Raw genomic sequence first — 22,161 nt, forward strand, 5'->3', positions numbered from 1 at the left:
ATCTTTTTCCTCCTACCCTGAACCTACGCCTTCTAGTTTTGGAGTTCCCTACCCCGGGGAAAAGACCATGTCTATTTACCCAATCCATGCCCTTCAGGATTTTTATATACCTCAGTAAGTTTTAGCCACAATCAGTTTGAGTGGTGGGGCAGATTCAGGAATTCTCTTTCTTTGGGCAATATTTATCCTTCAATCAATGTCACACAACAATGGCATTATTTGGTCATTTATTTCGCTCGCTGTCTGTGGGAAGTTCCTGTCCTATTTTTCCCCACAAACAGCACTGAATTACAATACAACAACTGGCTAAGAGGCAATTTGAACTGGTGGAAGACCAAAGGTGGGACAGTATTTGTTTTATATTTCGTACACTTACTTGTGGTGGCAGTGGGACCAGTTGGAGGCTGACCTTTGCCAGAAGGAGTTGACTGCGCGGTAATCGCCGATGGTGGAAAGGAGGGCAGCCTGGTGACAGGAGCATGTTTTAACTCTTTGGCCTGAAGACCTTCATAATCCAAGCGGAGCGAAGTAGACTTAAGACTCGACTCTTCCAACTCTCCGTAACATTTTGGTGATATAAAGGCTGACCTGGACAGATTAGCTGCAGGGGCAAATAAATGGACAACGCACAGGTTACGCCCCCAACAGCAAATAACAAGGGTATATTTTCTTTAAGAAACAGTACAGACTGATTTGAAAGTACAGACCCACCAGCAAGCTGCGGTACATGCAATGGGCAGTCCAATGTGAGCACTGCCATTGCAGTACAGCAAGAGTATTCTTGTGTAGGAACTTGTCACCCATTTCTTTCTTCCTCTACTTCACATTAGGTGCTGTCAATATTTTATCACAAACTGTAATCTCAGGTCACAACAGAGGGTTTGGCGAAATTAAAGTAGACAAGGGAGTAACTGGAGATTAATCAGGAGAGGCCTATTGAGTAAACACAACTTATTTACCTATACACTGTATTCAAACAGAATGGGTACCCAATGAACACAGTCCACCAATTTCTCAGCAACAAATCCAAACAAGCAGACAAAACACATCCAGAAACCCTAGCCCCTCTCCCCTACATCAGACATCTCGGAAATGACTGCCAGACTACTCAGACCCCTTGGCATCACGGTAGCCCATAAACCCACCAAGACACTAAAACAGCAGCTAATGAACTTGAAAGACCCTACACAGACAATGAGCAAAACTAATGTCATTTACAAAATACCGTGCAAGGACTGTAACAAATACTACATTGGATAAACAGGCTGAAAACTAGCCACCAGGGTACAAGAACATCAACTAGCCACAAAAAGACATGACCCTCTCTCACTAGTATCCTCACATACGGATAAGGAAGGACACCACTTTGACTGGGACAACACATCCATCCTAGGACAAGCCAAACAGAGACACAGAGAATTCCTAGAAGCATGACATTCCAACCAGAAATCTATCAACTAACACATCGAGGTAGACCCCATCTACCACCCCCCTGAGAAAAAGAACAGGAAATGACATCACCAACCCAAAGAAACCCAAACATATAAATAGAAAGCAGGAATCATCAGCAGTGCTTCGCCCGGAGGCCCACTGAAGATGTTACCTAGTAAGGTGACGAAACGTCTGGAAATGAACCTTCCAGCTCGGTGAGCAAACCTACACCCACAACTTATTTGAGCCCAAAATGAGCAGTGCCCTGAAGTTGGTGTCATCGGTATAAATCCAACTGGTTAAAGATTGTCACTTTTTCGGACACAAGAACACAGGAACTGCAGAAGATCATTTAGCCCCTCGAGCCTGTTCCACCATTCAATCAGATCATGGCTGATCTGTGACCTAACTCCATATGCCTTTGACCCACATACCTTAAATTTTGGTTACACAAAGGTGTTATCTGTCTCAATTTAAAATTAACAGCTCATCCAGCATTCACTGCTGTTTGTGGAAGAGAGTTTCAAATCTCTCCCACCCTGGCCCGCATTTTCAAACAATGCCAACTAGTTCTAGAATTCTCAACCAGTGAAAATAGTTTATCCGTACCCTATCTTTTCCTGTTAAAGACTTGAAGATTTGATTAGATCAGCCTTTAACCTTCTAAATTCTCCAGAAAACAGGGCCAATTTGTATAATTTTTCTCACGACTTTACCCTGATGTCCAGATATGATTCTTGTAAGCCTTTGTTGCACTCCCTCCAAGGCCAATATATCCTTCCTGAGGTACAGTGCGAAGATCTGCTCACAGTACTCCCAGTGAGGTCGAACCTGGGTTTTGTACAAATGCAACCTAACTCCACTCCTTAAGGCCAGCATTCAATTCATTCCCTTAATTATTTTCAGCAGCCTGTTTGTGACATTTTAAACACCTGTGCATCCTTGGACATCCATCATTTGACCTTTGCAGCACATAGGAAGTGTCCAGATTTATCCTTGATCAGTCCAAAATGTGTAACCACACATTTTTGTCAACATACCAGGATCAGTGCTGGGCCCACTGCTGCTTGTCATTTATATGAACGACATGGACGAGAATTTAGGAAGCATGGCTATTAATTTTATGGATGACACCAAAATTGGTCATATAGTCGATAGTGAAGAATGTTATCTAAGATTACAAAGGGATCTGGATCAATTGGGTCAATGAGTGAGGAGTGACAGATGTAGTTAATTTTAATAAATGTGAAATGTTGCATGTTGGTAAGACAAGCAAGGGCAGAACTTACACAGATAAGGGTACGGCACTGGATAGTGTTGCCGAACAGAGACACCTTGGGGTTCAGGTACACAGTTCTTTGAAAGCTGCATTACAGGTCGACAGGGTAGTAAAGGCAGCATTTGAAATGCTTGCCTTCGTTGCTCAGATCATTGTATTTAGGAGTTGGGACATCATGTTGCGGTTGTACAGAACTTTGGTGAGGCCACTTTTGGAGTACTGCATACAATTCTAGTTGAGCTGCTACAGGAAGGATTCTATTAAATTGGAGAGAGTGCACAGAAGATTTAAAAGGATATTACCAAGACTGGAGGGTTTGAGTTATAAGGAGAGCTTGGATAAGCTGGGACATTTTTTCACTGGAGTTTAGAAGGTTGAGGAGTGACCTTACATAGTTTTATAAAATCATGACGGGTATAGATAAGGTGAATAGCAAAGGTCTTTTCCATAGAACTGGGAGTTCAAAAATGAACAGCGTAATTTTAAGATGCCAGGAGAAAGATTTAAAAGGGACCTGAAGGGCAACTCTTTCATGCAGGGGATAACTTGTAAGTTGAATGAACTGCCAGAGGAAGTGGGAAATGCAGGTACAGTTACAACATTTAAAAGACATTTGGACAGGAACATGAACAGAAATGCCAAGTGCAGGCAAACAGGACTAATTTAGTTTGGGAAATTTGGTCGGCATGGACGGGTTGGGCCGAAGAGTCTGTTTCCATGCCGTATGACTCTCGAAGTGACTTGTATACACATGAGGGGGCGTGGGAACAGTTTTAATTCGCATTTCTCAATTGAGATGGTCAGCATCAATACAGAATTCTCTTTAGCTACACTGGGTTATCAGAGGTAAACGAATCCCTTCCCACTTCCCTTAGAGATACAACCAGCCACTGCAGCCACCCAATTTCTCCTGCCACCTCCCAAAGGGATTTTCTTATTACCTGGTGCAGTGGATCTCACAGGTGGAGTCTGTCTTTTGGAAAGGAAGTTCCGTAGCTGGGATTGTTTCACTGGAGATAGTTTACCTGAAGGTCAAGGAAAATTGACACACTATTAAAAAAGGCACTTCATGTTATCAAGTCATTGCAACGAGCAGAGTCTGAATTCTCACCTTCAGAGAAACAAACTGGAAAGATGTTAGACAGTCCTCTGAGCTTGCCTCACCACTCAGTATTATAGCTGACGATCTGCCCCAAACTGACAAAACAAATTCACTTACAGGGGAAAGCCATTTGGTCCATTGCACCTATGCTGGCTCTTTGAAAATTTTATCAAATTAGTCCCACTACCCTGCTCTTCCCTGCATCCGTTTTTCTCATGAAGTAGGGATTCAAATCACTTTTGAAAATTACACTTGAATGTACTTCCACCACCCCTTCACACATAGCACCGTGGATGACAACTCAGGAAAAGGAAATTTCATCAATCCTTTGGCAATTTTAGCGAAAATCTGTCTCCTCTGGCTACGGCCTTTCTACTGAACAGAAACAGTTTCTACCTATTTAGTCTGGCCAATCTCCTCAAAATTTTGAAGATTGTTCAATTTAATCTCCCCATAATCACTTATAAACCATTCAAGTTATTCCACTTAAATGACTTCATTCTTGGTACCATTCTGGAAAATCTCCTTTCCATCACCTCCAACAACTTGACAACCTTCCAAAAGAGTAGTTTCCAGAATTGGACACAATTCTCCAATGTTAGCTGGTTAATTAACCAGGGACGTATAAATCACTGCTATAGAAACTTCCTTGTTTGTATGTTCCTCTGCATCTATTTAGAAAAGTCAAGAATTCCGTGTGCCTTTGAAATGGCCTGTTCTGAGACCTTCAAAGATTTATATCTGTGCGGCCTGGGAAACAGCAACTAGAAAAACAAGCTCTAGCCAAGTCGAGGGTAGAGATCAGACAGCATCATTTAAGGTGCAGGATGTTCCTTTCAGGTACTGGCCAACATTCAACCCTCTACTTCCAACACAGCGACAAATACATCATAAACTCATCTGCACTCTCCACAGATGTTGACTGCCCCCTCAAGTATTTTCTGTTCTTTGTTTTGCCGTTTGAAACTGCTGTATCCACTCACTGAATGTGTGTGTTTTAAATTCACATTTCAGAATAAACTAATGGTACGAGTGTTTTGAATTCTTCACAAGAGGTAAGGAATGTAAACCTAACTGCAATCTCAAAATCAGAAGAAAATTTGAGCCAAGAGGTGTGCACTCAAGTTCAGTTCAAGTTAGCCATCAGGAAAAATAACAGTATGATACACAGACCCAATCCCTTGGCCACCCAACCACCCGACAACTGGAGGAAGAATACCTCATCTTCTCCTTGGGACCCTCTAACCACATGGCATTAATGTCGATTTTACCAGTTTCCTCATCTCCCCTCCGCCCACCATATCCCAGATCCAACCCTCCAACTCAGCACTGCTCTCTTGAACTGCCCATCCTCCTTATCTCTCCACTCCGACCCATCACCAGCAAGTTAGAAACAATCTTCCTTAAATTCATGCAGATCCTGCTGAATCAATCCATGTTTTTCCATGTGGCTATTAATTCAAGTGTGAATAATTGTTTCTAGATGTTCCCCCACCACTGACTGATCTATAACTGATCTTTACAACCCTATAATGTTGGCAGCTCTCCAATTTCCAAACTTGGGGAAATAAGCAGACCATGATGATTAACACGGTTAAACAGATGGTTTTCAAAGTCAGAACCTTTCTTTCCCCCAGAGTTGAAATGTCTAATACTAGGGGAAAGCATTTCAGGTGAAAGGGGGAAAGTTCAGAGGAGATGAGAGGGATAAGTCTTTTACACAGAGAGTGACAGGAGTGTGGAACACACTGCAGGGGTGGTGGTGGCAGATACGAAAAGGATATTTAAGGGGCTTTTAGATAAACACATGGATATGGAAGGAATGGAGGGATATGGATCAAGGGCAGGCAGAAGGGATTAGTTTAATTTGGTGTCATGTTCAACATGGACTGAAAGGCCCGTTTCTGTGCTGTACTGTTCGGTGTTCTAACGGTCATACCAAACAAATGATCCTTTCCCCATGAATCAATCAGACATGAAACAGTGAAGTTTCACCTGGAGTAACTGAAGTCCCTTTTGGTGTTCCATCCAGGGTAGTCTTCACCAGGACATTGCGCAACATCTCTAACTCGGTATCCCAGCTGTAGAAAAGAAATCAGACACAAAATGGCATGTGGTAAGCTGATCAGGTATGGGGATAACTTAGGATTGTTTTGGAGCTAGTGTTGACTAAATTGGCCCAAACAGTGACCATTAAACATTTTAGCCTTCTGCATTTGGCTAGTGTCTTAGCAAAGGTTCGAGTGTAAGTTTGTGGTTACTTTTTGCAACATCTAAAATACTGCCAGATAAGATTTGCCCTTCCACCAAGGCTGCCTACAGAGGAATATCACAGGACTCACGATGACTGTGGCAACTGTCAGGTAACAAACATTTAATGAAGATCAAACGAAGCACATTAATTCAAAATGTAAGGGGCAACGAAGCAAGCTTCATTGGAAGGTCAAAATCTATCGAACTCTACAGCCGAGAGAGCTGGATCTGTGCCAGGACACCACCAGTTTCCTCTTAATCAGCATTGCACCTACAAAAATAAACCTAAAATCCATCTCCTGCTCTGATTCAATTTGTTTTATTACCTAAGGACATGTAGGCATTTGCACAAGATAAATTGCTAGCATTTATACAACTTGTGTAGGGGGCTAATAAAAATGGTATTTTAAAAACACAGCAATTCTGATACAGTATAAGGTCAACACTTGGCAGACTGCTCAACTAATACTGCACAGCAAGTACAAATAACAGAAGGTCGAATTTTCAGAAGCAAGTGAAAAACGTTTGCTTTCATCCTATGCTACTTGCTTCATCTGGTTAGCAAGTCTCACCAGATAAATATACAGCACACTCTGGACAACACAAACTTCAGAAACATACCAGGGACCTGGAAGATGGATGGGCAAGTTTTTAAAAATCTCAGAGTCACAGTCATAGAGATGTACAGCACAGAAACAGACCCTTCAGTCCAACCTGTCCATGCTGACCAGATATCCCAACCCAATCTAGTCCCACCTGCCAGCACCCAGCCCATATCCCTCCAAACCCTTCCGATTCATATACCCATCCAAATGCCTCTTAAATGTTGTCATTGTACCAGCCTCCACCACATCCTCTGGCAGCTCCTTAGGTCTCTTTTATATCTTTCCCCTCTTACCCTAAAACCTATGCCCTCTAGTTCTGGACTCACCTAGCCCAGGGAAAAGACTTTGTCTGTTTATCCTATTCATACCCCTCTTAGTTTTGTAAACTTCTACAAGGTCAACCCCTCAGCCTCCGACGCTCCAGGGAAAACAGCCCCAGCCTGTTCAGCCTCTCCCTTATCTCAAACCCTCCAACCCTGGCAACATCTTTGTAAATCTTTTCTGAACCTTTTTAAGTTTCACAATATCCTTCTGATAGGAAGGAAACCAGAACTGCATGAAATATTCCAACAGTGGCCTAATCATGTCCTGTACAGCCGCAACATGACCTCCCAACTCCTGTACTCAATACTCTGACCAATAAAGGAAAGCATACCAAACGCCTTCTTCACTATCCTATCTACCTACCACTCCACTTTCAGAGCAACGAACCTGCACTCCAAGGTCTCTTTGTTCAGCAATACTCCCTTACCATTAAGTGTAGTGTTTGTAAAGCACAATTCGTACCTCAGTAATGGTTCAGAGATTTTTTACTGCTCATTATGAACTATCCACTGCTGTACTGTCAGTAATGAAGGTGTCCATTTGAACACAGCAAGCTCCCACAAAGAGCAAATTTTTGGGATGTTAGAGGACAGATAAATATCAGCCATGGAACTGGGAAAATCCCCCCTGCTCCTTCTCTAATGGAGTGCCATGGGATCCTTTGTGCCCAGAGAGAACAGACAGGGCTGAAGTATAAACTCTCATCCAACAGTTGGCACCTCCAACAGAGCAGAACTCCGTCAGTACTGGCACTCATGGCGCTCACGTCTCTGCACTGAGGTCCCACTTTTGCAGTCCTCTCAGTCTGGGCCAATTCGGTGAACCTACTGCACAGGATCTGATGTTTGATTAGGAACAGAGACTGTTGTAGCTAATGTGCTGAGTAGGATGCGTAAAACCTACCAACGATCACTGAGCAGACACTTTTCATTGGGCACACACCACTTGGAGGTCTGGTTATAAATACGGAGGTTCTGCAGGCTGTCAATCAGTTCATTAATCTTCTTATCCTGCTGGGTAATGATCTCATGATGACTCGCCAAAGCGTTGAACAACACTTCCCTCTCTGGTAGAAGTAAGTGTCTGGAATGAAACAGTAGAGACTTTGTAACTAAAATCAAGTGAAGATAAAACACTCCACTTCTCTTCACACGACAGACATATGAAAGCTAAAATCATAGCTGTTTGTTCAACTTCAGACACTCCACACGTGGCGTGATGTTCCATCTTCCTTAAATTAAAAGGATACGGAGGCACAGCAAAAGGTGTGAGAGAGACCCACACATACTAGGCGAGAACTAAGGGTTGATCATTATCAAGAAAGACTGAACAGGCTACAGCACTTTTCTCCAGAAAAAGATGCAGAAGATAAAGATGCGTCATGTCACAGATAAAGTACTAGCATGGATGGAGGATTGGCTGACTAACAGGAGGCAGGGAGTGGAGGTAAATGAGTGCTATTCTGGTTGGCAATCTGAAACTAGTGGTGTGCTTCAGGGATCACTGTTGGGACCGCAATTTATATGGATGCTTTGGAGTTGGGGACGGTGTGTAGTGTGTCAAAGTTTGCAGATGACACTGAAGATGAGTGGCAGAGCAAAGTGTGCAGAGGACTGTGAAACTTTGCAGAGGAACAAAGATACATTGAGTGAGTGGGCAAAAGTCTGGCAGATGGACTACAACGTTAATAAATGTGAAGTCATCTATTTAGGAAGGAGTAACAGTAAAAAGGATTATGACTTGAATGGTAAGAAATTGCAGCAGGCTGCTCTGCAGAGGGACCTGGGTGTCCTTGTGCATGAATCACAGAGGGTTGGTCTGCAGGTACAACAGGTAATTAGGAAGGCAAATGGAACTTTGTCCTTGCTAAAAGGATTGAGTTTAAAAGCCGAGAGCTTATATTGCAGTTGTATAGAGTACTGGTGAGGCCACACCTAGATTACTGTGTGCAGTTTTGGTTTCCTTACTTGAGAAAGGATGTACTGGCACTGGAGGGGGTGCAGAGGTGGTTCACTAGGTTGATTCCGGAGTTAAGGGGGTTGGCTTATGAGGAGAGACTCAGTACACTGGGATTATATTCATTTGGAGTTGAGAAGAATGTTTTTACAGAAGCATAAAATTATGAAAGTAATAGATAAGATAGACAGAGAGGATGTTTCCATTGGCAGGTGAAACTAGGACAGAAAGACATAGCCTCAAAATTAGGGGGAGCAGATTTAGGACTGAACTGAGAAGGAACTTCTTCACCCAGAGGGTTGTGAATCTGTGCAATTCCCTGCCCAGGGAAGTAGTTGACGTGACTTCAGTAAACGTTTTCAAAGTTAAGATGGATGTCTTTTGAACTGTAAAGGAATTAAGAGTGATGAGAGGGTGGGTTAATGGAGCTGAGTCCACAAAAAGATCAGCCATGATCTTATTGAATGGGAGAGCAGGCTTGAAGGGCCAGACGGTCTACTCCTGCTCCTTGTTCTTATGTTCTGGTGATGGTCACCTGATAGAGATCTAGAAGTTGGGAGGAAGGTTTAGAGTCGAGATAACTTTTTCACTTTCTGGGAAGACCACAGGAAAGAAAGGAAGAGAATACACTGACAGGATAAAACGAGGCCTGGAAAGAAGTAAGCATTGAACACCAGCACCTGACAGGCTGAGTGCCCTGTTTCTCCTTATACCTCCTAATAGTACCATACACAAGTACTTTCATAGCCCCGGTTCTAATGAAACATTCTTGGCCTGAAATATTAACTCTGGTTCTCTCTAAAAATGCTGCCTGACCCGATGAATATTTCTAGTGTATCCTATTTTTGCTTCAGATCTCTAGCATCCACTGCAATATTGCTTGTGTAGTTTCACATTCACTTCAGTGGCTAAGGGGGAACCTGCAGCTAAAAGCAGAACACTGCGGGGTCAGATATCCACACCTATGCTGACAGAATCCTATGTATAATGGCACTGGGATAATCTGCCGCATGCCAGCAAACATTCTAATAACGCGCTGCGGTTTTACAGTGATCTTGGTTGAGGGTTGAGAACTCCCTTGCTTTTTTTCAAACAAGAGGCTGTGGGAACATCTAACTCGGTTTGACTCCACTTTGTTAAGACTACACTTCTAAAGGTGCATTTCTCCCTTCAGTCTAGGTATCTGTGCTGCAGTTACTGGAATGCAGACCTGAATCCGAACGAGCTCATTGTGCACTGAGTCATGACTGGCACAGTGTTCTAAATCCCCAAAGGCACATCTCCAAACTCTGCACTGAGAACCACTCACTTGTGCTTCTTGTTCTTTTCCTGGTATTGCTCCCATTCCATATCCAACACATCATTCACGTCCTGCACGGCAAACTTCACGTACTGATGCAGTTGGCGAATTTCCTGCAAAACGAAAGCAACCCACCATTATTTACTTGTCTTACCCTGAACAAATAAATACACTGCGCAATAATAAATTGAAAAGAAACAACAGAAATTGCTGGAGAAACTCAGCAGGCCTGGCAGCATCTGTGGAAAGAGAAAGCAGCTACAGTGACCTTTCTTCAAAACTAAAATGGAAAAGACCAACAACTGCACAACTTTGACAAAAGAGCAAGTTCTCTTCATAATTTGGGAAGGATGCCAAAACTCTTGAGGGTCCACCTGGATGGTTTACCAGGTTATGGACGGAAGTTAGAGAAATGGGATTGTGTTCTTTCACGCAGAGAAGGTTTTGGGGAGATTTAGCAGAGTAGTTCTCAATGGTGACTAACTTCGAATGATCAGATTTGCAGAAATTATTTCATCTGGTATTTCAGATCACACAGGTTTAAAATATGCAGCAAACTAACTAACGAGGGACTGAGGAGAAATATCTTCATGAAACCTGGAAAGCACCATCTTAAACAATGGAAACAAGCTCCAAAGAAACTGGTAACTGCAAATGGAGAATGCTTGAACAGTAGGTGCAGGTTCATGGGGGGAGAAATGCTAGGTGATTGAATAAATTATCATGATGCAGGCATGTATTCAGAATAAACCAGGTACATAATGACACCCCCAGCAAAGCAAACACAACACTGGGGTATATTTCTAAAGAGACAGAACTGAAAACCAGAAATATGATCAACACTCATCAGACCACATTACAACACTATGCATAGCGCTGAGCTCCATATTATAAAAGGGATATCAAAACCCTAACAAACGTGCAAAAAGGGTGATTCCAATTATGAAAGATTGAACTGGCTGGGTTCTTTAGTCTGGACAGATTATGGAGTGATGACCTGATAGAGATCTAAAAGATTACAAAGGGGTTTGACAAAGTAGTTTTGAAGAAGATGCTTCCACTTGTGGAAACTGGGGTTATAAATATGAAATAGGCAACAGAGAATTCAAGGAAATGCCTTTACCCAGACAGTGAAGAAAATATGAAATGCTACAACAATATTTGAGGCAGATAGCTTAGTGGCATTTAAGGGAAACTAGGGAACATCACGATGGAACAACACAAAACGAACAAGGTGAAAGGAGGCTTGTGAGCAAATATCCATCAATTGGGTTACACTGCCTGTTCCTAGGTGTATTCTATTTTAGTTCAGGAGCAGCCAGAGTTCAGAAGGGTCCAGTTCTCTTACGAGGGGAGAGGGAAAAAAAAATCAAGGTTTTCCATATAGTTCCGTTGAGGAACTAATCACATCAGAAGTAGCTTCTACACTGTGGACCTTCTAAGCCAAGAGAGTTCGGTACAAATTTTCAAGTTGGGTTTTTTTTTCTTTTGTTTAATAAACTCACATTTTTAAAGACCATCTGCAGCCTCATGTGAATATGTTTCAGTGACTCATCACCATATTAACAACTGCAAAAATTATAGGTGCGATCCATCAAGCCAAGTTTCATTCCGGATCAGACTTGCCCACCATCCTGATCAGCTAGGACTGCACACTTCATACCAACTGTGTGCTGAGGGGACAAGACAAGGAGGAACATGCTATGTGTACGTTACTGTGACAAACAGGCCCTGCTGGTGGTGGACAAGAGACCCTGCCACAGTGTATGACAGAGCCAAGGTCTGATGGCAAGAGGTACGGCTTTGTAATATCACAAGTTACATATTGACTCCAGATCAGGGTATAAGGAGTCGTGGGTGAATTGTTTCCGAGCAGCAAGGTCTGGACAATATCTAGGTTTAGGCTGACAAGTGGCAAGTAACTTCTGTGTCACACAAGTGCCAGACAATAACACTCTCCAATGATAGAGAACCTAACCATCACCCCTTGACATTCAATGGGATGACCATCAATGAATCCCCTATTATCAACATCCTGGTGGTTTACCATTGACTAGACACTCAACTGGACTCACTACATAAACACAGTCACTACAAGAGCGGGTCATAGACCCAGAATCCTGCAAGAAGTTACTCACTTCCTGACTCTCCAAAGTCTGTCCACCATCTACAAGATGTAATTTAGGAGCATGAATGAACATTCTCCACTTGTAGCACAAAAAACTTCAAGAAGGTTGACATCACCCAAGACAAAGCAGCCTACATGTTTGGAGAAAGTGAGGACTGCAGATGCTGGAGATCAGAGTCGAGAGTGTGGTGCTGGAAAAGCACAGCAGATCAGGCAGCGTGTGAGGAACAGGAGAATCGACATTACGGGTATAAGTCCTTCCTGATGAAGGACTTTTGCCTGAAATGTTGATTGTCCTGCTCCTCGGATGCTGCCTGACCTGCTGTGCTTTTCCAGCACCACACTCACGGCAGCCTACACGTTTGGCTACTTTGTCCTGAATGGAATCGAAAAACATTCAATCGCTTGACCACAGCTGCTCAGTATTAACAAGGCAGAGCAGAAGGGCTTCACCAAGACTACTTAGTGCCTTCAAAACCCACAGACACTACCCTGGGATCGACAGGCAGCAGACACATGGAAGATTAATCCCTATAATCCACTCACCATCCTGACTTGGAAATTTATTGCCAATACTCAGCATCAGTGGATCAAATCCTGGAATACCCCTCCTAATAGTATTGAGGGTTTAACTACATCAAATGAACTGCAGTAGTTCAAGAAAGCAGCCCACCCCGACCTTCTCAAGGGCAATTATCGATGGGTAATAAATGCTGGCCCAACCATAAATGAATTTAATACCTGCAGCTAGTTTGCAGACAGTAGGCTCTCAGTAGTATCAAATTATACTGCAAGTTTCAAATTGACTTAATATATGCATCTAAACTATATCCCTTGTCTGGGATAAGACTTCAAAGTCTAATTATTTTAAGCACTCCTTTCCTGAATGAGCAACTCTGGGCTTTCACTGATTTAGCGCAGAGACACTAAATCGTTCGTACACTCACCATCACAAAGTGCAAAGCTCTCCACAAGGTAATACTTCCCATTGTCGCAGGGAGGCATCAGTTCAGCATTTAGCCAATTGTAGCAGCAAGATAGCAACTAAATCTGAGCATCGAACCACAAAGCAGTACTCAGACTGAGGACAGAAATTGGCCATTTGGTGCACGCTCATCGTCATGGTCTCCTTCCTATCAGAAAGATGTTGTGAAACTTGAAAGGGTTCAGAAAAGATTTACAAGGATGTTGCCAGGTTTGGAGGATTTGAGCTATAGGGAGAGGCTGAACAGGCTGGGGCTGTTTTCCCTGGAGCGTCGGTGGCTGAGGGGTGACCTTATAGAGGTTTATAAAATCATGAGGGGCATGGATAGAATAAATAGACAAAGTCTTTTCCCTGGGGTCAGGGAGTCCAGAACTAGAGGGCATAGGTTTAGGGTGAGAGGGGAAAGATATAAAAGAGACCTAAGGGGCAACTTTTTCATGCAGAGGGTGGTACGTGTATGGAATGAGCTGCCAGAGGATGTGGTGGAGGCTGATACAATTGCAACATTTAAGAGGCATTTGGATGGGTATACGAACGGGAAGGGTTTGGAGGGATATGGGCCGGGTGCTGGCAAGTGGGACTAGATTGGGTTGGGATATCTGGTCGGCATGGACGGGTTGGTCTGAAAGGTCTGTTTCCATGCTGTACATCTCTATGACTCTATGTTCTACACGAGCCTCCTGCCATTCCGCTGTATCTCATCTCAGCGATACAACAGCTCGGGATGCTGGGCAGGGAAGTTGGGGCCTTGGGGAGAAATTTACAGCTTCATTTCAAGTGCCTTCAATTCAGGATGAACCTTGCTGGTGGTTTGCAGATGGACAAACAATTATTTAGTCTGGGCTCTGGATGCTGAATCTCAGAGTGGAGTTTGGATACACCCAAGAGAACAAGTAAATCTCTGAAGAAATGTACTACACGGAGTGAAATGTACAATCCAGAAGAGTGCCTTTTGGACCATTATGCCTGTGCCAACTCTTTGAAGGATTCTTCCCATTATTCTCACTCCCAGTGCATTGAAAAATAAAATTAACAAGCGAATTTGGAGAAGATTTGTAGCTCAGGTTGAGGTCCTGGATGTTGGTTTGCTCGCTGAGCTGGAAGGTTTGTTTTCAGAGCGAACAGCCAATGGGGAACTTCAAAGCAGTGTCTACAGGAAAACAACACGTGGGGCCAAATATTCAACTACAGAAGCAATCATCCCAACACCCACAAACGAAGCTGCATTAGAACATTATTGCGACAAGCCACCACGAAACGTCTGATAACAAACCTTTCAGTTCAGCGAGCAAACCTATATCCATCAAATTAACTAAAGCATTTGATAATCAAACTTAATAAGAGTATAGTCTGCACAGAACACTTCTGAACACTTACAAATAATCTATATGATTGATAGCAGAGGCCCTACTGTACATATTTAATAATTGAACGGAAAAGAGTGTAGTGTCAAGAGGGTGCGGAATTGGTAACATGACACCAATATGTAAGAAGGGAGGTTGAAGCTATCCACAAAATATAAACCAGTCACAACTCAACATCAGTGAGGGAAAGATGACAGAATTCCTGCTAATGAAGAAAACAGAAAAACAGTCGGACGAGAAACATGAACATCCAGCACCGGTTTCAACGGGAAAGGATTGCTTGACCTACATTACATTCTTTGAACAGGCAACAGAGTAGACAAGAGTAATGCGTCAATGTAACAGACTGACATTTCCAGGCATTCAATATGGTACCACAATTGTAAGCTCAGGGACTACAGAGTTTGGCGACAATTGGCAGGATGCATTGCGAGCTAGCTCCAAGACAGAAAGCAGGGACTGGAGCATCCAGTAATGATTCAGAATTGCAGAAAATAGGAAGTTGGGTCCCACAAGAATTAGTGTTGTGGCAAGTGTTCACAATTTCTCTCATCAATCTAGACTTTACAGTCAGAGACAATTTCGAAACTTGCAGACAACACCTAATTGGGACGGAGTCAATACTGAACAGTGCTGGAAATTACAAGAGGATGTTCATTATTGTCAAATGAATTTCAACACAGTTCAACGCTGGGCTGTACATTTTGGTCAGAAACACAAAGAGGTCACAGATAACTTTAAAACAAAACACAAGAATCTTTTTTTTTGCTACTGGAGGGAAGGGCCTAATCAACTGTTCACTGAGACCCAACTCCTGCTGTTTGAAAAGGGTGAGGCATGGGGGCAGAGGTTGGTATATGGAGGGAGAGACGGGGAACGTACATCCGACTAAAGGGCTCTCCTCACCCCATCAACAACACCACAAACACCCTACCCCCACCATAACTCCTGGATGCTCTCACCTTTTCACCAGTCACACAAATTCCAAGGTATAAAAATGGGGTTATGTCAGAATAACCTTTGGTAAAGATGTATTTAAGATGAATGATAGGTAAACACGTGACGGAGAGAAAGGGATATTTAGGTCAATTGAGTTAGGAAAAGAAAAATACAAGAGAATCCAGTGAAGCTAACACACAAACATATACTGGCCAGGAGCCTGTCTATTCTCTGCTATGCATTTTAAATAATGCTATGCCAGATCCAGCTTCCTATTACTACTAAATCTGCTCTCTTGGTCCTTTTAAGCACAAATCATAACTTGCTACACTAAGAAAAACATATTCCCTCTGGTCTTTTGTCAAGTTGTGAATGCTCTCTTCCCTGCTACAACTCAATCAGCCCAACTGATGAGAAGAAACTCAGAGTTGTAGGTTGAACCAAAGCAAAGACCAGCAGTTTAGCTCACGGTCAGCTTTACCTCAAAGGGCTCATTATAATCCGATTATCGGAGGTCATCGGCACACATCAGCTACGAACCTTCAGTTGGGCTTCGTTCTTTGGGCTGAGGGGCTTTCGACGTAGGAGCTGAAGGTAATTCTTGTCCATGTTTCGCTCATTATGTGTAGTTGCATCTTCCACAGCGGCAAATCCTTCCAGCATCATCGTCTTCAGAATGCCGATTTCTTCATGTAGAGTCTAATGGGATGGGGAAGATGCCAAAAAAATACAATCAAACACAACAGCGTAAAGGTCAACATCAACTCCGAGAATTCTCCTCATAAACAGATTCCTTTACTACCATATGTCCTCAAGTGGCATTCCACAATAAACAAACAACTGCATAGACAATAGGGAACAAGAGGAGCATCAAACTATGCTCTCTCTCCAACCAATCTGAGGAAGGAATTCTGAGTCAGGGTCAGTTCTGAAGCCAGAAGTCTTGTGGACCACTTGATCTAGGGCTCCTCTGCAACACAGCCCCCACCCCCATCTCATTAGGAAGATCAGAGCTTCTGCCCACTCCAAAGTTACTGCCTTCCAAACTGCTCAGCTCAGACTTTGCAGAGGTAACTGAGACTTTTGCCCGAAACGTCAATTTCGAAGCTCCTTGGATGCTGCCTGAACTGCTGTGCTCTTCCAGCACCACTAATCCAGAATCAGACTTTGCAGAGTTCCGCTCTCCACTGTAAAAAAAGGACAGCATTGGAGGTTGAGGGAGAGGTTTATAAAATCATAGATGAATGCATGAGAGAAAAGGAAGTAGAGAAATATGGTGAAAAGCTGAGTTGTAGGAGGAGGAGACTGGTACGGAGACAAAACAGTATTGACAGAATGGCCTATATGTCTTGCATATTCTGAGTAATTCTGGCACCAATCTCAGGCCTATTTTGCCATGATGTGGAGGTGAACTTGGGTGGACAAGGTCAGAAGTCACATGACACCAGGTTATAGTCCCAACAGGTTTATTTGTAAATCACGAGTTTTTGGAGCCCCTGGACACATGACTTCTGACCACTTTGCCAAGTTTAGGACTAATATAAAGGCAAAACACAACAGCAGTTGCGAGTCTGAAATAAAAGAAAGAAAGTCATGAAAAAACTCTGAAAAGGCAGAGGAAAGATCGATTCTAATGCAAGGTCACCAACCTGAAAAGGTTAAACATGTTTCTCTCCTTGAAAGCAGTCTGATCTTAGGAGTGTTTCCAACATTTGTGCTTGGTTCAGATTTCCAGTAACCAAAACATTATTGACTTTGTCGAAAGTAATTACAGTGATTGCATTTTGATGAGGTGCAAAGATATGAGTGGGCTTCCAAGAATAGTGATTGAGTATCTATACTGGAAGAGCAGCCTTTGTAATTAGTATCTATGGTAATGAAATACGGTTATTGCCCACCAGAAGTGTAATGGTGGGGGCTTTACTACATTTGTGGGGTTATTCTTCCCTCAATTGTTCAGTCTCACACTGGAAAGATGCTAGTTCTGGTTGTCCCCTTCTCTTTGTTGATGAATTACACATTGACCTCAGCTCGCCACTTGCCTCTGTTATCTCCTTGACCTCCAACAGGAAGGTGTGCAGTGACTGGGCATCATACCGCAGGTGGGTCATCTCCTTGGCGCTGCCAACCTCAAAGTTCGAGCGTGCCGTGCGGGCCTTCAAATCATCAAGCTCCTTCTGAAAGAGAGAGATCTGTGCCAAAGGTATGGCACATTAGCAGAAATACACTGATGGCCAGCAAAAACAGATCAAACCCTCCACGCCCCTGGGCAACCTAATGAAGTGGAATATTTCCCTCCAGGGAAGGCTGTACCTACAGCTGCCTGGGACTGAAGCTCTGTAATTCCTTACCCAATGCACTTTCTCCTCCTTAAACACCACCTCTTTCATCAAGTTCTTGGTAAAGTTCCTTTTGTAGCTCACGGGAGAGCTCAGCAATGTTTCAGTAACTGTTTTCCCAGCTACTAAGCTACTGGATTGTAGCAGTTTGCAGAAGGAAGATCACACACACACGCTGGGATAGTGAGCGGGTGTTCTGTTTCGATAATGAAGGCTCAGGATCGATCAGGGCACTGATGAGAGCCCCACCTCTTCCACTGCCAGCCCTTACAGCCACTCAATCAGGTAACCAGGCTGTGCAGCCTGCCAGTGGAAAACCACATTGGCTGCAAGAGTCTGCACTTCTCGGAGATCAGTTCCTGCCAGGCCACTAACTGAATAAAAATACATGGTATCGGCTCTGTTTCAGTGGCTAACAATCACATGCCACAGGCTCAAACCGCATTGTCAGATGGACAGTACTGAGGGTGCATCATTCCACTGAAGAGACAGTACTCAGGGAGTACCACACTCTTGGATGTCCAGTAGTAAGGCATTCCACACTGCTGGAGGATCCATATTGAGCAAGCTATGTAATGTTAGCTCAATCTTACACTGACACCACAACAGTTCATTGCAATACCAAACAGCAACTTGTATTTCTACAGCACTTTTCAACCTGGCAAAATACCACCTCTCAAAGCACGTTGCAACAAAATCTGACAGTGACCTACAAAAAAACGGTATTAGGACAGGTGATCAAAAGTCCAGTCCTTTTACAGGACCGTAGCGGAGGAGAGGGATGTAACCAAATACAGGAATGGAATTTCAGAGTTTAGGGCCCAGGAATCTGAAGGCACAGCCTCCAAAGGTAGAGAAATGAAGTCAATGGTCACGTAGGGGGTCACGATTTTCGGAGTGTAGCGATTTCTGAATGCTGAAACATACAGGAAGGTTACAGAGTTCACAAGGGTCATGCAGAGATTTAAAAATTAGGATGCAAAGTTTACAACTGAGGTGCTGTCAAACCAGCGACTGCTCGACCTTAAGGAGCACTGGGAGGAAAACAGGTTCTTTGAGCCAGCTATATAGCTTTGCATTTCAACAACACCGTCCCTGCAGTGAGTTCATCCAATGGCTGGGAAGTGGCCTTTCTGCAGCCGATCGACACGGAGGCCAAACACAAAACAGAGGGCAGGTGGAGGACCGAGTGGACTGATGCTGAAATGTCAACCGACAAGGGGCCTCTGCTCCTGACAGAGAGTGGATTTGATCAGAGATTCCCCCCACTCGCTGCTCTCACCTCCTCCATGATTCCCATCATGACAGGATCCAGGACAGGATGCTGTTTCAGCTGTTTCTCCAAATCAGACACGGACAGTTCTAAGGAGGCAGAGCTCTGAAGAGAAAAGACAAAGCGATGTGTAGCAACACTCCTGCAAGGTATTTAAACTGGCGTTAATATGATGGTACTTTCTATGTTAAGGTCAAGGATAGACACATGGACAGAATTCAGCATGTACCTTGAACATACAAGAAAAGGATTGTCAGCACAATGGGTTGACGGTTAGGTACCCTCCAGGCTTCACTCCAGGTAAAGTGCAACATTCCCACAGACACCTGGGAATCACTGACCCAAGACCATCCTGAGCGGAGGAGCACCATCCAGGAAGCTATCGAGCACCTCGAGACTGTTATCAGGAAAAAAATGGAACCCAGGAGAAAACAGCGCAAGGAGCGTGCTACCACACCAACAGCCCACCCACCCCCTTCCCGTGACCACCACCTGCCCCAAGTATAACCGTGCCCGCGGTAGCTGCATCGGTCTGTACAGCCGCCTACAGACTCCCACTGAGGAGGTGGAGGGGGGGGGGGGGGGGGGGGGGGGGGGGGGGGGGGGAAAGAGTCATCTTCCTCTGTGAGGGCCTGCCGATGATGATAATGACATGCATCCAGACTTGCACTCGACCCACCATCTGGTTTGGAATGCATTACTGAGTATAAGCACTAGTTCTTTGCCAATGGAATAAGACGAGGCATTGCTTCTTGCCACATTCCAAGTCAGTGAGCAGGAGAAGACCACCATCTGACACATGCAGCATCAGGACAATTGGGAGAGTGTGGGGAACTGGAGTTGAAATGCCCATCAGCCATGATTAAATGGTGGAATGGACTCGATGGGCCGAAGAGCCTTACTTCAACGTCGATGTCTTACGGTCTAAGGACCGGGCACGAACTCCTCCGGACCATCATCCCACCCAACCTGGTAATCTCATCACGCAGACAAAAAATAAGGGGAAAAACACTGAGAGAATTCATGATTGCCAATATTCTACCATCTTTTGTAAAAATGACAGGACAACCCCAAGGATGAGGTGGGGAAAGATGGTTTTGTCGGGGAATCTCTCACTGCAACGGCAACACTCAGAGAATACAGGTTCCTTTCACCTTGACGAGTATCGAGGTGAATGAGTCAAAACCTCAGCTTCGTTTGAAGCAGCTTTCGCTAGAGCAAGCTAAAAAGTTGCTCTTTGTTGCTGTTCATGACACACGGTGATTCAGTTACACAGTGGGCCATCACACTCACAGCCTAACCTGTTCATTACACACGGTGATTCAGTTACACAGTGAGCCATCACACTCACACCCTAACCTGTTCATTACACACAGTGATTCAGTTACACAGTGAGCCATCACACTCACACCCTAACCTGTTCATTACACACGGTGATTCAGTTACACGGTGGGCCATCACACTCACACCCTAACCTGTTCATTACACAGTGATTCAGTTACACAGTGGGCCATCACACTCACACCCTAACCTGTTCATTACACACAGTGATTCAGTTACACAGTGAGCCATCACACTCACACCCTAACCTGTTCATTACACACAGTGATTCGGTTACACAGTGGGCCATCACACTCACACCCTAACCTGTTCATTACACACGGTGATTCAGTTACATGGTGAGCCATCACACTCACACCCTAACCTGTTCATTACACACGGTGATTAAGTTACACAGTGGGCCATCACACTCACACCCTAACCTGTTCATTACACACGGTGATTAAGTTACACAGTGGGCCATCACACTCACACCCTAACCTGTTCATTACACACAGTGATTCAGTTACACGGTGAGCCATCACACTCACACCCTAACCTGTTCATTACACACGGTGATTCAGTTACACGGTGGGCCATCACACTCACACCCTAACCTGTTCATTACACACAGTGATTCAGTTACACAGTGGGCCATCACACTCACACCCTAACCTGTTCATTACACACAGTGATTCGGTTACACGGTGAGCCATCACACTCACACCCTAACCTGTACATTACACACGGTAGTTCAGTTACACGGTGAGCCATCACACTCACACCCTAACCTGTTCATTACACACGGTTGTTCAGTTACACAGTGGGCCATCACTCTCACACCCTAACCTGTTCATTACACACGGTGGTTCAGTTACACAGTGGGCCATCACTCTCACACCCTAACCTGTTCATTACACACGGTTGTTCAGTTACACAGTGGGCCATCACACTCACACCCTAACCTGTTCATTACACACGGTGATTCAGTTACACAGTGGGCCATCACACTCACACCCTAACCTGTTCATTACACACGGTGGTTCAGTTACACAGTGGGCCATCACACTCACACCCTAACCTGTTCATTACACACGGTGATTCAGTTACACAGTGGGCCATCACACTCACACCCTAACCTGTTCATTACACACAGTGATTCAGTTACACAGTGGGCCATCACACTCACACCCTAACCTGTTCATTACACACAGTGGGCCATCACACTCACACCCTAACCTGTTCATTACACACAGTGATTCAGTTACACAGTGAGCCATCACACTCACACCCTAACCTGTTCATTACACACGGTGGTTCAGTTACACAGTGGGCCATCACACTCACACCCTAACCTGTTCATTACACACAGTGATTCAGTTACACAGTGGGCCATCACACTCACACCCTAACCTGTTCATTACACACAGTGATTCAGTTACACGGTGAGCCATCACACTCACACCCTAACCTGTACATTACACACGGTGATTCAGTTACACGGTGAGCCATCACACTCACACCCTAACCTGTTCATTACACACGGTGGTTCAGTTACACAGT

General features: G+C 44.1%; 1 protein-coding gene across 3 annotated transcripts in view; it reads right to left on the reverse strand.

The window, feature by feature from the left end:
• nup214 (nucleoporin 214) overlaps positions 1 to 22,161 on the reverse strand; it is a 120,674-nt gene that overhangs the window by 69,163 nt on the left and 29,350 nt on the right. For all 3 annotated transcript variants that reach the window (XM_072565949.1, XM_072565950.1, XM_072565948.1), the window contains exons 15-22: positions 19,288 to 19,383; positions 17,709 to 17,858; positions 16,207 to 16,365; positions 10,260 to 10,363; positions 7,898 to 8,077; positions 5,808 to 5,893; positions 3,652 to 3,735; positions 377 to 601 (exon numbers count right to left, since the gene is read on the reverse strand). In XM_072565949.1, coding sequence (XP_072422050.1) covers positions 377 to 601; positions 3,652 to 3,735; positions 5,808 to 5,893; positions 7,898 to 8,077; positions 10,260 to 10,363; positions 16,207 to 16,365; positions 17,709 to 17,858; positions 19,288 to 19,383 — 1,084 coding nt within the window. The remainder of the gene's footprint in view (positions 1 to 376; positions 602 to 3,651; positions 3,736 to 5,807; positions 5,894 to 7,897; positions 8,078 to 10,259; positions 10,364 to 16,206; positions 16,366 to 17,708; positions 17,859 to 19,287; positions 19,384 to 22,161) is intronic.

Source organism: Chiloscyllium punctatum, chromosome 49 (genome assembly GCF_047496795.1).
Source record: "Chiloscyllium punctatum isolate Juve2018m chromosome 49, sChiPun1.3, whole genome shotgun sequence".
In the NCBI taxonomy this organism is placed as follows: Eukaryota; Metazoa; Chordata; class Chondrichthyes; order Orectolobiformes; family Hemiscylliidae; genus Chiloscyllium; species Chiloscyllium punctatum.